At 35.0% G+C, this 16,647-nt stretch overlaps 1 protein-coding gene across 1 annotated transcript; it reads left to right on the top strand.

Annotated features, from left to right (window-relative positions):
• Window positions 1-15,078: 15,078 nt before the first annotated feature.
• LOC116106536 (transcription factor MYB13-like) lies at window positions 15,079-16,222 on the top strand. Its single transcript, XM_031392904.1, has 2 exons — window positions 15,079-15,319; window positions 15,472-16,222. Exons 1-2 carry the CDS (start codon window positions 15,187-15,189, stop codon window positions 16,194-16,196), a joined length of 858 nt encoding a protein of 285 aa, XP_031248764.1. The 5' UTR covers window positions 15,079-15,186; the 3' UTR covers window positions 16,197-16,222.
• Window positions 16,223-16,647: the final 425 nt, after the last annotated feature.

The following is a 16,647-nucleotide window of genomic DNA, read 5'->3' on the forward strand; positions in this document are numbered from 1 at the left end:
GAAACCTTTTGATTTGACTAGATGGAGTTAGACAAAATTGTCAAAGTTGTTATTGGTGGCTCAATTGTAAAGTGGCCGAGAAGTGGTTCTCTTCAACCTAGTGCTCTCACACCTTTTTATCGCATACTGTTTAAAATCTCCCTAACCAATTAGTCTCCCTCAATGCATAATTCCACAGTTAGGCATGAAAGAGCTCAACTTCTCCATGGGATGGGACTAGGAAAGAAAATCAATTTGGCTTCTCTCATTTTCACTAGTGTTAGGGTGGCCACACAATCCACACATGCCCTTCAGATTTTGCTTTTCCCTTCCCTTATTCATAAGATCATTACCACCTACAAACCAAAATTCTATGAAGTGGAACCTTTGTTGAAACTAAAGACTGTCACCAAGAAGTCTTTTAGGTTGCCACCAAGGAACATACCTTCCTCCTCCTCGGCTGAACACATACGTGCTAACACTTAGCAATCCAAGTTATTTGTTTCAATGCAAGACCTAGAGATGTCTATGAATAATGTTCTCCAATATGTGAAGGAATTCACCTTTCCTTCAGTGCTCAGCTGGACAAATGGAGATTACAATGAAGAAAAAGCAGAAAAATTTGGCTTCCCCTATCCAGACTGAACCTGTTGCAGTTCATGATGTTCCTCCTGTTGTCCTTGCTGCACCTACTATCCCTTTTGGTCCTATAGTATCTACTGTTGTTCCTAATGTTGTCCCTAGTGTTCTTGCTGTTGTTATTCAAGAAGGAGAAGCTGCTCATGAAGGTGATGATAAACCTGAAGATGCAGCTACTAATGAAATTGTACAACACTCTGAAGAAGAAGATGCCTCTAATGTGTGCACTGAAGAAGTTGCTTCTCCTCCTATCGAAGACAACACCCCTCCCATCCAAAAGGAATCCCCTCATGATGCTGTTGAGACCACATCAGTTGCTGCATTTGATGTTTAAGTGGAGGACACTCATGTCACTATCACAGGTCCTCCTAAGAAAAACATCAAGAGGAAAGCTCATTGCTCATCGGTTCCCTCTCAAAAATCATCAAGACTTATGAACATAGAGGGCGAGTAAGTATTGGAGCATGGGGGAGTGATTTTTAGACTTTAGATTTTTTCATTGACTTTAGACTTTTTCATTTCCTTGATAAACTTTTAATTAGTTTTTGTTTATTACTAAACTAATCTACTATTGTCTATTCATGGGGGAGTTATTTTTGCTATTGCTTTTGGTTTGATTTAGAATTGTTTTATCATATTGCCTTGACTGTTTATTGGCTAACATCGTGTTTGAGTTTGTGTTGCCTTTGATTGAATTTTTTCTGTGTTTTTTATTTTTACAAATTTGCAGGTTTGATTGTTTGATTGAGACAGGTTTGCTTGATCACTTTTCAGTTTATTTTCTTTGTTCATAAGTTTGACAAAGGGAGAGAATGTAGAATATTCTTGTTTGTCAAACTTATGACTTGTGTGTGTGCACAACAGTTATGTGTGCATACTGGTTGCCAATATTATGATTTGGCTTGTTTCCTTTGTCTTCTGTGGGCATAATAGTTCTATGTGCACACTGGGTGGCAGACTTGTGTCTTGGCTTATTTCATATCGAATGTGTGTGTGCACAATAGTTTATGCTTACAGACTCGCTTCAGATATTTGCAACCCAACACGAGTTGCATGTCTGATAAAGTAGCAAAGATATTTATTTATCTTTGTTGCTACCTTTTTAGGACCTTTTACATGTGTCATATTATCCTTAAGGGGTCCTAGGGAATAAAGATGCTTTTCCCAATTTGTTTTGTGGTCCAAACCAAAAGAAGGAATACTTTCCTTATTTGGACAAACATGGGTCAGGTTATTATTGGCTAACATGGCACAAATGTGTTAAGCAAGAAACCCTACACTATATAATATCTCTTCTTGTATGTTTGAATCAAGCCTTTTGATCTTTTATTCTTCTTTGTACTTTGAAATTTCTTAGAGTATTTTCCTCTTAAAAGGTTCATAGGTTCATTTCATTTTTGCGTCAAAACCTCACCCTATCTTTCATTGTCTTCATGGCCCTTGGAACGTGGTTCGTTTGCTAATACTAGTATGTGGCATCGGTGGCTTGAAGCTTGGTGGTTCACAAGCTACTCTCGAGTGGGTTCCTAGTGTGAAAAAGGTCCAAGGAGTTTCAACATGTTAAGGATTCAAAGTGTGGTGCTAAGTGTAAAGTTGAATAGAGAGTTTTTTTTTTATTGTATCTTAGATCAACTTTGAACATTATCTTGTAATGTGTTTTTAACTTAGTGGATCGCTTCGATCTAGATAAGGTCCCCTGGATGTAGGCTAAAAGTGGATTTTAGTCGAACCATGTATATTGATAAGAGCTTGAAAATACACATTTAGTTAGTGGTTTATGCGGATTATTTATGGGAAATTAGGCTTAATTTGGTAAAGTTGCTTAATATTTTCATAATTGTCTTTTATGGGATCACGAGTGTGTTTGACTGTTTTTCAGGCTACTAGTGCTTAAATGTTATGCTCCAACTTGAGCATATCTCGGTCTTTTAAAAATATCTCGAGTTGTAGAACTTGGATTAAGACGATTCATGGACCTTTGGAAATCTGATTCAAATGGCTACAATTCATATCTTTACCACTTTGCTAGATTCGAACGTTATCATGCCCAAACATCCCCATATTTTAAAGATTGCAAGTTTTGGGGTAGAATCAAATATACCTAGGCACAGTGCAGCGGCACAACTGCGATTCTGGAATTTTTTGCATTAAATTTATGACGTGTATTTCCTGTTTTAAGACTTCTAAAGTGATTAGGATAGTGGGAATCATAACCCTAAAACCCTAGGAGTATCAATATATGTCTTTAGTTGATTCTTTGGGGAAGAAGAAGAAAAGGAAAACCTATAGAGAAAGAAAGTGACAGAAGTTCTGGAGTTTTGATTCACAATATAGAGAAGTTTGTCTTGTTCCTTTCTTATTAACTCATGATGATTGTTTTAATAATGATGATTGTTTCTTTCATGTTTATTATGAACTAAATTTGTTCTCTAGGGCTAAAATGTAGCCCAATCTCTTAATTATGTATTGGTTTATGCTTGTTAATTTTTATTAAGATTTCTTCATAAGTTTTATTATTATTCTTAATGCTTTTGATTCTTAAGGGCCCAAGAATTGATTGAACTAACAGATTAGGTTGAGATTGAGAAATGATACTTAGTTGGTCTACGGTAGTAAAACCATAGGTTGAGCGAACGCTGGAGATAAGTTACTGCGACTTGTGAGGTTTTGGTAAACTCCATAGAGCGTAATAATCTCCAATTGCTTAAATCTGATTAGAGATAATTCGGGTTAGTAATTAGGGGTTAATTTGATAATTGTTCGAGAGAAAGTTATTGGAAATTTAGGGAGTTTGACCTGTAGGAAGAACTTAATAAAATTAGCATAAGTGATCGATACATATGAATAAGAGTTGGTGTGAAATCTATGCCCTAGGTCTAATCATCTTGTTCTAAACCCAAAGATTTATTTTAGTTGTTTTCTTTTCAATTTTCTTTTAAATTCAATTGTTAATTTTTTAGATTTTCCTTGATACAATTTGGATTGATCAAATAGTAATAGGATAGTTTAATTGGTAATTGATAATAGTAATTCCCTTGGGTTCGATATCCGTATTTATATACTTTATTACTAGCACGATTTCGTACACTTGAGAAAATCAACAACATATATGACTGTATTCTTTACTTTATGCACTTGTGGATGAAATGTTCTAATCTACTTGGTAAAAATATTCCGCTGCACTTAAAAATGGGTAATGATACACCAAAGTGAGTTAACAATCTCTCAACAGAAATGATATAAAATGATGCATACATAGAGAGACAGCTAAATATTCAAAACCGAATCAATTTATGTGCAATCGTAGTTACAATTTACGTATGCATGCTCCATTTTCTATATTCTGTAATATACATATGCATGCTCCACTTATCGTCTTTGATATAGTCATTCAAGATGTTCATTTTTAAGAATATTGGTCCTGTCAATAAGGAATAAAGAAATAATGTTTGCCTTGTTAAAGAATAAATCTTTTTATGATTAAGATGTAGATAATTGAATTTTTTTTTTTTTTTTTTTTTTGGCATGAATTTAGATATTTAACTCTAGAAGCTTAGATAGAGGGCTAAATATCCTACAAAAATAATTGATATACAGAATCTTTGTTCGTCCCATTTATGATGATGATGTTTTGTTTTCATCTATATCTTTAGTTTTTGTTTAGGATATTTTTTTTTTTTAAATAATGAAAAAATTATAAATAGTTGTATAACTTAAAGTTTAAAAAGAAACTGATGTACCATATGCTTTTTACTCAAATCCATAATAAATTTGTGAAATTTAAGATATGCACTAGATTAAGCCCTGTGAAATTTTGAGAGTAAAGGTGCTGAAGCTTAAAAAAAGAATTGGGCAGAAAGAAAGAGAACGAAAATTGTTATTAACAGAACTTTCTATTGACAAAGGTTAAGGATCGAAATACGGCTGACTTCTTTTTATATATGCAAAGAAGTTCACCTGAAGTTCTACAAATAATAGAGAAGAAAGGAAACTGGTCAAAACGACACAATTTTGGTAAAATTGAAACTGAATTCTAAAATGACAGTGTTTTAGACTTGGCCCAGGTTTGACTTACTGACAGCCCCCCTCAAGCTAAACTACTTTGTAGCTTCGCTTTTAGCTAATAGCCCCCCTCAAGCTGAACAACCTTGTAGCTTCAGCTTGCAAACAAAAAAGAGGCAAGACCGAAATTCAGAGAGGCAAGACTGAAATTCTGCTTTTGTTCTCAAAATCTGTAGACATTAAGCAAGACTAAAATTCTGCTTTTGTTCTCAAAATCTGTAGACATTACGCAAGACTGAAATTCTGCTCTGTAACTCAAAATCTGTAGACATTAGGCACGTCTGAAATTCTGCTCTATAACTCTAATTCTGTAAAATTCTTTCAACTTGCTGAAACATAAATTCTGCAGATATTCTTAAATTTGCTGAAGCAGAAAATCTTCTTCTTTTTAATCTTCTTAAACTGCTGCAATAGGTGACATTCTAAGAAAACTTCTGACTTCTAAGCAGATCAGTAACTTACAAACTGTAACACATGAACCACGACATAAAGTCAACATGAATTAATCACTGCTTCACTGCTTTAGATAACAGTAGCTGCAACACATCAGCTTTAGATAATAGTAGTTGTAACACATCATGAACCACCACATAGTGCCAACATGAATTAATCACTGTTTCACTACTTTAGCAACAGTAATCACTGCTTTCTGTAACACAGTAGCTCATTGCTTCATTGTAGCTAATACTGCAGTTCTTCATAAGATGTCAATCAAAGAAAAGAAGCAGTATAAACATGTAATCAGTATTTTTATTGTAGCAAAGTTAACAGTCAGATTTAACAGTCAGCTTTGCCTTTAGTTCTTCAAATTGAGCAGTAGGAAGGGGCTTGGTGAGTATGTCTTCAATTTGCAACTTAAAAGGTACATACTGAACAGCAATCTTATGAGCCAATACTTGTTCATGAATATAATGAGTGTCAATTTCTATGTGTTTGGTACGAGCATGGAACACCGGATTTGAGGCCAAGACTCTAGCACTCGCATTGTCACACCATATGACTGGAGTTTTGTTAAAGGATAGTCTTAATTCAGTAAACACACTATTCAGCCAAGCAATTTCAATGGCTGTGTGTGGAAGTGCCCTATACTCAGCTTCAGTAGAGGAAAGAGCCACTACCTTTTGTTTTCTAGAGGTCTATTGGATTAAGTTGGGACTTAGGAACACACAATATCCATTAGTTGACCTCTTATCTTCTATATTACTTCCTCAATCAACATCAGCATAACATTCAATTCTGAATATACCACAGGGCTCTTTTGCAAGCTTGCCAACGAAGGGTGGTAGGAGCTTGAAAGAATTGACTTAACTTATTAACCATAAAGCTCAGATCTGGTCTGGTTAAAGTTCAGTATGGTAAAGCTCCTACAATACACCTAAACAGGTTGTGATTAGAGAATAATTCACTATCTCCTAAAAACAGTCTTGCATAGTAGCCATAGGAGTAGCACATGCATTGCCTTCTAACATATTTGTCTTGGCAAGCAAATCAGTAGCATATTTGGACTGTTTTAAATGTAAACCAGTGGCTGTCCTTGTTGCTTCCAACCCCAAAAAATAATGGATTGAACCAAGTGTCTTGAGTGCAAATTGGTCACTAAGCTCCTACACTAACTGTTTTATATAGGACAAATCTGAACCAGTTAACAACATGTCATCAACATAAACTAAAATGTAAACAACTTGACCATTTTGATGAAGGATGAATAGGCTCGAATCTGATACAGAGAAAATGAAACCTTTCTATAGAAGAGCTTGTTAAGCTTGTCAAACCAGGCCCTTAGAGCCTGCTCAAGTCCATAAAGGGCTTTATTTAACTTGCAAACTGAAGTTGGTTGTGTGACATTTTCAAAACCAAAAGGTTGAGACATATAAACCATTTCATTTAGTGTGTCATTGAGGAAAGCATTGTTTACATCCACCTACTGGATATCCCAATTGTTATTCACTGCCAAGGTAAGGATAATTCGTATTGTGGAAGGCTTGATTACTGGGCTAAAGGTTTCAAAATAGTCGAGGCCAGGGGTTAATTAAAAACCTTTGGCTACAAGCCTTGCCTTATACTTTTGGAGGGACCCATCGGCATTGAACTTTGTCCTAAGGACCCACTTATTCCCTACAACATTCATTTCCAAAGAAAATGGGACAAGGGTCCAGGTATGGTTGGCAATTAGAGCATCATATTCTACTTGCATAGCTGATTTCCACTTATTGCTAGACAAGGCTTCTTGGACAGTGTTGGGTTCATGCATTATAGAGGTAGCAGCTAGTAATGCTGTTTTGGGAAGAGTAGCAGATTTGGCTCTTGTAATCATAGGATGAGTGTTTATGGGAACATCTGAAAAGCTTGGAATGATGGCAAACTTGGAAGGATTCAGATCAATTTCAATGGAACAGGATGGTTCTGGTCTATGAGAATTGTGTATGGCTGGTTCAATTCTTTGATTGTGAGAATTGTGTATGGTTGGTTCTGTTCTTTGAGTGGGAGAATTGTGTATGGGTGGGTCTGTTCTTTGAGAACTGTGTAGGAATGTTTCTGGTTTGGAATAGTTGTAGAGGGTTGGTTTAGGTTTGTGAAGATTGTGTATAGTTGAATGATGTGGTGAAGGACTAAGGAGTTATGAAGTTGTTAGGTCTACTGTGATAGTACTAGGCAGTGTATTTGATGGTGGAGATGCACTAGATGATGGTGATTGATGGGATACAGGAGTAATAGATGGAGAGAAGAGTGAATCCTTACCACTTGTTGGAGGAGAATCATTTGAAGGACAGACTACTCCAGGAGGATCAAAGCTAGCTGAGCAGAAGGGATTATGGATGGAAATGAAAGGGAAAAATGTAGGTGCAGTGGAAGAGGACTCAGGTGAGGAAGACTGGACAGGTTTAACAGTGGTGAAACTAGAAGAAAATGGAAATTCATGCTCATTGAATCTAACACTAGGGGTGATAAAGATTCGACCATCTGAGCTAAGACACTTATAACCTCATGAATCAAACTATATCCAACAAAGACATACTTACTTGAATGGAAACTAAACTTATATTTATTGAAAACTCTTAGGAAAGGAAAATAGGCACAACCAAAGACCTTCAAGGTATCATACACAGGAGGAAATTTAAACAGTAACTGATAGGGAGATGCATGTTGCAGTACATCAATAGGCATTCTATTTATTAAGTATACTGTAGTCTCAAAAGAAAGCCATCGGAAATGTAAAGGCATAGAGGCATAGGCTAATAGTGTTAAACCTATTTCTACAACATGTCTATGCTTTCTTTCACTCCTTCCATTTTGTTGATGGACATAGGCACAAGAATATCTAAATTGAATTCCCTCACTAGTTAGATATGGCAATATTCCCTTATACTCACCTCCTTGATCAGATTGGATACACTTAAGCTTATAACCAAAGTATCTTTCAGCTAAATGATGAAACTTGATGAACATAGACCTAACTCAGCCTTAGTTCTAAGGGGAAATAGCCAAGTATACCTACTGAAGTTATCTAAGAATTGCACATAATATTGAAAGCCTTCAGTTGAGGAAATAGGTGCAGGACCCCATATGTCACTATGGATGAGTTCAAGAGGAAAATTAGCTCTAGAATGTGATTTGGGAAAGCTAGTGTGATGCATCTTTCCTAATTGACAAGCATCACAGAATTCAACATGATGTAAATTCAATTTTTGTAGTGAACGATGCATGATTTGATTGTAAATCTTACTATAGGGGTGACCTAGTCTTTGATGCCAAATCAATGAATTAACACTAGTGTTAGTAGTAACAAGTGCTTCAACATGAGAGAATGAACTGTCTAAAGACAATTGTTTATTATTTTGTGTAATAATAGAAGTAGAATTTAACACAGCAACATCAGATAACAAAGCAACATCAGAAAAATCAGCATTAGAAAGATCATTCATATGGTGTTCTTTATCAGCAGTAGTAGATTTAATCACAATGCTATACTTAAGATATGCATAAGATAAATCATGTTGATGACATTTATTAGAGTTATCAACCTTAGAACTTTCATCAGGTACTAAGACATTTGAAGCTGAAACTGGAACTTTATTTTTATTGCAAGAAGATTTATTATTATATGTGGTATTGACATCAAACATTACAGAGTTTGACTTCTCTAACATTGCTTATTCTAAAGGTTCTTCTACTGAATACTGAACCTGTTTAGACATTGCACAATTAACAGAATGTAAAGGAGGTGGAAGTTTGACTTGTGATGAAAGTGAGGGTTGAATGGACATACTAGAAGGTAGCATCAGCCGATATAGCCCTTCTTTAAGATCTCCTTGGTGTAGCACAGTCCTGGAAATTTTGTCCTTCATAACACAACAGTTAGAATTGAACTCAACAACCACATTATTATCCTTTGTAAATTTTGAAATGCTTAGTAAGTTCTTGGTGATGTTAGGCACACAGAGGATATTTTTAAGGTATAAACATTTGGATTGTAAGACACTAGATAATGAAGAAAAACCAGTGTGAGAGATGTTTAAGAACTTACCATTTCCTACTTGCAATTGATCTGTACCTTCGTATGGTTTGCTGGCATTCAACTGAGCTGGATCAAAAGCAATGTGGTCAGTTGCACCTGAATCCATATACCAGATAGGATCAATAGTTGTTGCTGAGTTTGCAAGGGAAGTTGACATGTTTGGGAAGTGTTGTGGAGGCATATTTGGGTACTGTTGCGTAGTCATAGCAGGAAACTGTTGGGTCTGCATAGCAAAGTGTGCTTGTGAGCCTGGTGGGGACTGCTGGATTGCGGCAAAGTGAGCTTGTGATCCAAATGACATCCGTTGGCTTGGGAGACCAATAGGACTAGATGACATCTGCTGGCTTGGAAGACCAATAGGACCAGAGTGTCCTGAGTGTCCTGAGCTTCCATAAGAACCAGGATTAAACTGACTAGAGTGTCCAGAGTGTCCTGAGCTTCCATATGAACCAGGACTAAACTCTGAAGATAAAGAAGAGCCTGCATACAGATAAGGACTTGGCCTTGCAAAGTGGGAATTTCCAATCTAATAGTTTCCATTGTTGAACTGTGACTAAGATGGAAACATTCCTGATTGAAATCCTCCAGAATATGCTAAGTCATATCTGTGGTAACATTGGACAGCTATATGTCCTGGTTTACCACACACTTGACATATAGGTCTGCCTCTATTGTTGAATATACCTCTACCTCTACCAGAATTATTAAATATTGCAGGTCTGTAGGCAAGACATATCAGTTTGAGAATTAGGCAGTTGTATCGAAGCATTCTAAGAACTGAATTGAGGTACTGAATTTACAGGGACAGGATAAGTGGAATGTGGTTCTTGACTTTTTAAACTATGTAAAGCATTCAATGTAGGTCCATTAAACATTGGAGCATCTCATGTTTCATAGTTGATGTTAATTGATTTCTAGTAGCTACAATAGCTATGTTGGTTGAACTATTTGAGAAGTCCAAGGTATTAAATTTTTCCAGCCTTATTTCAAATTTTTGTAGCAAAAACTTTGCTTCTTGTGAGGAGACAAAATCCACTTTAGACTCAATACGTGAAGTTAAATTCACAATAGCCACATCATACTCTGGGCCAAGACCATCTAGGACATATTGGAGAAGATCCTCATCTGATATGGATTGTCCACTATCAGATATATTGTCCGCAATCTCCTTCATTTTCTTGAAGAAACTATTTATGCTTAAGTCCTTCTTATGAGTATTTTGCAACAAATTCTTTAAGTGGAAGGCTCTAGCCTTAGAATCTATTTCAAACTCATTCTCTAGGACAAACCGTATTTCACTTGAATGACGAAATTTAGAGACATGACCAAACATACTTTCTGAAATTGAGGCTAACAACCAACTAACCAAGAATTTATCAGTACGTTTCCAAACAACATAAGCTGGATTATTTTCCTCTGTGACTACATTTTCTTTGTCTACAGTTTCACCAACAATTCCAGAGTTATCTTTCTTGCTACAAATGAGTGGTGGAGGACAAGAAACTATACCTATCAAATGGTCTTCCAATGTATGAGCACCCACGGCAAACAGAACTTGCGACCTCCAAAACCGATAGTTGTCAATAGTGAGCTTAGGGTTAATCACTTGTAGGCTGGATAAGAACACAGGCGAAGCAAAAATACTGGAATTGCTAAAGTTATTCAGCATCTTGTCGGTGTTAATGAACTTAGAAGGATCGAATTCAACCATTGGTGTTTGTCAAAGCTCTGATACCATGTGGAATTTTGAGAGTAAAGGTGTTGAAGCTTAAAGAAAGAATTGGGGAGAAAGAAAGAGAACGAAAATTGTTATTAACAGAACTTTCTATTGACAAAGCTTAAGGATCGAAATACGGCTAACTTCTCTTTATATATGCAGAGAAGTTCAGTTGAAGTTCTACAAATAATAGAAAAGGAAGGAAACTGGTCAAAACGACACAGTTTTGGTAAAATTGAAATTGAAGACTAAAACGACAGTGCTTTAGACTTGGCCCAGGTTTGACTTACTGACAGTCAAAACAAACGAAAGAACTTGTAAAAGAAAGAAAAACCAGAGAGTAAAGCTGATTCAGTAGCTTAAAGTTTTCATTGATTAGAGTTTACAATTTCTTCTATTATATAAAGAAGAATGAAACTACACCGTATAACATCTGCGCCTAATTACTCAGCTGCGTCTAATTACACAAACAGCATAACATTTGTGTTTATTTACAAAACTGCCACTTTCAACATTTGGTCAACANGTAGCATCGAAATTTAAGTCTGTTTAGCAAATCAACTCCAAGGGTTTGCCTGAGGTAGGAATGATGTTGTGTATAATTGTTCTTAGTCTTGTTTAGATATTTTATTTTTGGATCCTATCCCAGGGCACGTCCTGTGATAGGATATTTTTGTCTTTGTATTCCTTTGCTTGGTCCTCTCATCCTGTCTCATATCATTTACGTGTTTAAGATAGACAAATAAGAGAAGATTAAGTTCTTAATCTTTTAGGTTTGTGTTTTCGTTTTTAATCCAAGACATGTCCTGAGATAGAATGACCCCTTTTTTTATAGCCTCTTGTACATTTTTTCTCTTTTCCAATGATACCACTTACTTACCCAAAAAGAAGAAAGAAAAAGAGAAAATCCTCTAAGAGGCGGACAAAATAAGCTCCACATGCATGCTGTCACCATTGTTGTTATTAGATTAACAAATGTGCTAATTAAATACATTCAGCTAGCTTTGTTTTCTAATTATAATATATAATAAATAATTTTTTAAAGCTTCCGCAGAGAAAGCTGGAGCCAAACACGCTTAACTTTTCTTTGCCTTTGACGTCGAAATATATATATATATACGGACGACCCATATGATATAATATAAGTAACACGGAATAAAAGAAGAAAAATAGCAGCCCAAAGCAAGAAGCCCTGCAGCATAAATCTTTTTAGTCAAACAAGAAGACAATGAAGATCGTTTTAGAGAAACGGAGTAGATAGTCAGCATACTTATAATTAGCATTTTGCCAACTTAGCTAAGTTTACCACCCAAACAATAGGAGTGACATGACACCATGTTTATATATGTCAGCTCCACCGCATGCAACTCTTTATAACTCTCTCGACACTTTCCATTATACGGACACAATTCACCTCTGCCTTTTTTTCCATAAAGAGGCTTTTACTTCAACATTTACACTCTACCCATAAGTAGTTCCATTTTCTTTTATCATTTCTCTTTCTATTTAATCCCCAATCCCACCAAATTAATAAAGTGATGATGGAAAATGTTGGTGTACAGAAGACTTAAAATGTACGGGAAAGTGATAGTAATAGTAATAACAGTAGATAGAAGTGTAAAGGGAAGGCAAGACTCAAGAGTGAGAGAGAAGATCAATATTGTTATTGTCACAAGTCACACAGTAGAATGATGCTTAATTGCGTGAAGCAATCGAGAGAGATATAGATTCTTATTGATTTTTCTTCCTTTTTCTTTTATATATATAAATAAATATAGAAAATAGAGAGAGAGATGTTAGATGTAGCTAGCTGGGTCACCACGAGGAATGATGTGGCGTGTTAATTGTTGAATATGCCTTCAAAATCGAGATAGATTTTAGGCCGTGGTTGCCTGGCCTGGCTGGGGCTCGAGGCAAACTTCATACTCCCACTCATTTTGATATATGGGTTCCTGACTTTGTGGGGGCAACTCTTAACATTATATTTTTATGCCTAGTTAAAAGCTGCCTAGTGCCTAGATAACATGTCTTGTTTCAAAAAACATTTGTTAATATTTTAAATACAAATAATCTATACAAATTGATGTCTCATTATCAAATCATTTTTCTTCATTTGTTAAGTATTTTTATTAGTTGAATCTCCAAATCTAATCGAATTTTTTATTTTGTGTCATCTTAAGTACTATATATAAATATTATATACAGAGATATGTATAATATAATTTTTTATAAAAATCATCAGAGTAGTTGAATTTACGGGCCATGTGGAGCAATAGTTTTGGCATTGACTGGCTAAAATTGAACGAATCAAAGCCAATATACGCAATTGAAGAGCTTTTTGGTTCCAGAGTCCAGACTGTTGACAGTTCTGTTGGTCTTCGTCTATTGGCTTGCAAACATGAATCCAATTAGAAATTGACGTAGGTAGTGAGGATTTTTTTTTCTAATCTGATATTTGACGCCAACCATGTGTACGATACCACTAGAGAATATGATTTCAACCCAAAAATATCGGATCTAGTAACTTTAGTTCACTGCTTCGAAATTCGAGGAACACGGTGTGTATTCAAATAAATCAACTATATAGTATATATGCATACTGAAATGATTCTTTACTAATATATTGGAGGGAAATTTATATGTTTCGGAAGCCAAGAACAACAGATCTGGTGATCTCTTTAATTTAATTCTCTGAAGAAAACACGTTTAATGTTCAAAAAATTATGAGCAAATCAACTTGCGTACTGAAATATAATCTTTATAAATGTGTATAGAAGTGAAATTATTATGTTACTAAAACCAAGATGAAGATAGGCTGTCGGCAATGAACCCATAATGTGTGTTGTATTATTATATTTACATAAATATATAAACTATGAAAGACTATACCATAACTTTAATCCGGGTAAAAGTCAGAATCTGTTATGATACTATGTTAAAAATTATAATTTATTCTGATGCTATATCAAAAATTAGAGGAGTAAAAACTAAATAAAGAACAGTAACAACACACAAAGGCATATAATATTTTATATGGTTCTACATAATTTGTCTATATCGATAAATAAGATAGTTTCATTATAATCTTAAGAACATAAATGCTAGAACATACAATACCATTAACCCTTCTACTTAGGTGGATGCCCTCTTCCTATGCATTTAATACCCCTTCTCACATTTTATGTTTCTCACATTCTCCCTTCTCTTAATTAGATTCTCTCATACCTTTGAATTGATTCTGATCCCTTTATTTATAGATAGAATAGTACATTCTTTTTCTATTAGGATTCGTATTTCAAATCCTAATAGACTCCTCTAATTTAATTCATTCTCATATTTTAACTCTAAATAAAGTCATAAACCAATTTTTTTTCCTAATAAAACTCATTGAAAAAGAAAAAACAAATATTCTCAAATACAAACTCTTAAAATAGAAATTTGCATAAAACTTAATTTTTGTTTTTTCTTGGTAAGTAAATAGTATCATTGAAAGAGATAAAGAATGTACAAAGAGATCATAAAAAAATTGACCATCCTGCCTCAGGACAGGCCATGGGAAAGGAACAAAAACACAAGTCTAATAGACTAAAAACATAATCTTTTCTTGTTTGCTTATCTTAAACACGTGAAGGATATAAGACAAAAAGAGAGGAGCAAGCAAAAGAACACAAAAACAAAGATATTCTACCACAGGACATGCCCTGAGATAGGATTAAAAAAAAAAAAAAAACTTAAACAAGAATAGGAACAACAATACACAACATCATTTCTTTTTCTTCTTGTTTTCCTTTTCTTCTTCAATGTCTTCATGAATTACCAGAAAAAATGTTCACATTCCAACAAATCCCAAATTAAAAATGAGATTTTTATATTTAACAAATGATCCAATAGTTGGGGGAATTGATCAATTGAACGACAGATAATTGAAAGAATGGCGGTTGAAGAGTGTTTCCCCCTCGGGCATCTTTGTGATTAAATAAATAACACAATGCCTAGCACGTCTTATTAAGATAATCCAATTTTTTATATATTCTATATATTTACTCTCTCCATCTCCAACTTTCCTCACGTGATTCTATATTTAACTGTTTATAAGTAGTCATATGTGTATATAAAACACAAATTCACAACACTCAAACGTCACAAATTCTCTGTGGCCACTTGAATGGTGTGAAATTTATTGTAATTACTCGATCGTGTTCTTTTTATTAGCTTCCCTGATCTCTTTCATTTGTATTATCTCTTGTAAAAAAAATAAAGAAGAAGAAGAAGAATGGGAAGAGCCCCATGTTGCTCAAAGGTGGGTTTGCGTACAGGTCCATGGAGTGCAACAGAAGATACTTTGCTAACTAATTATATTCGGGTACATGGTGAAGGCCATTGGAGAAATTTGCCAAAAAGAGCTGGTACTAAACTAGGCTTCCTAATTAGCTAGCATTATAATTCCCTAGTATATAGATTGCTTAATTCTGGCATGCATGGCGCATGAAAATGATGAAATTCAATTATCTTCATAGGCTTGTTTTTTTTAACTTTTTTATATTTGGTTTGTTTGCAGGATTGCTTAGATGTGGGAAGAGTTGCAGGTTAAGATGGATGAATTATCTGCGACCAGACATAAAGAGAGGAAACATTTCTTCTGATGAAGAAGACCTAATTATCAGGCTTCATTCTCTTCTTGGTAATCGTTGGTCTCTCATCGCAAAAAGACTACCAGGCCGAACTGACAATGAGATTAAAAACTACTGGAATTCCAATCTTAGTAAGAGAGTGGAAACAAGTAGAGTAACTCAACCAAAAGCAGCAAGAGTGGTCAAGAAAAAGAACCAGTCCACCAATGGCAAGAAACAAAAGAGCAATAACGACGACAACGACAGTAGTAATACTGCAAACGAAGAGATTACGAAGGTGAAAATTTATCTCCCCAAGGCAGTCAAGGTTTCCCCATATTCTTTTGCAATTAGAAGCACGGGTTTCGATAACATGGGAAGTGGTTCATCATCACCTTCCGATGGGGAAAAAAACATAATAAGATCAAATGACACAAATCCAGTTGCATGGTGGCCTGATCTTGTCGAAGAAAAAGCTACTAATTCTGAGGTGGGCGGTAGTTGTCGCAATGGAGAACCTAGTCTTGCAAATTATGGAAGTGATTTTTCATTCTTGGACTTTGTTCCTATTGAAGGTAACATGCTAGATGAAATCATTGGGGAGTATCAGCAGCTTCTTAATTTTGAGGAAGACGTTCAACTAGATTCCTTTGAGGATCTTCTTTCTGTTTAATATATTATAATGTAGTTTGGAGTGATTCGTGCATCAGATCTATAAATGTTGCGTACTTAATAAGTGTGGTCCTATGATTTAGGTGAACTGGGCATATTATTGTGCTGCTTTCACGTTCCTACCTTCTCCATATATATATATATATTATATATATATATATATATATACTATAAGTTGTGGTCCTCTGATTTAGTGAACTGGCATATTATTGTGCTGCTTTCACGTTCTTACCTTCTCCTATATATATAAAATATAATATATATATATAATATATTATATACTTAATAAGTGTGGTCCTCTGATTTAGGTGAACTGGGCATATTATTGTGCTGCTTTCACGTTCTTACCTTCTCCATATATATATATATATATATATATATCTGTGTGTGTGTGTGTGCGCGCGCGCGTGCGCGTTCATGGAACCTTAAATTAATATAGATTACGTATATAT

The sequence above is a fragment of the Pistacia vera genome, unplaced genomic scaffold (assembly GCF_008641045.1).
Source record: "Pistacia vera cultivar Batoury unplaced genomic scaffold, PisVer_v2 Contig52, whole genome shotgun sequence".
Classification (NCBI taxonomy): domain Eukaryota; kingdom Viridiplantae; phylum Streptophyta; class Magnoliopsida; order Sapindales; family Anacardiaceae; genus Pistacia; species Pistacia vera.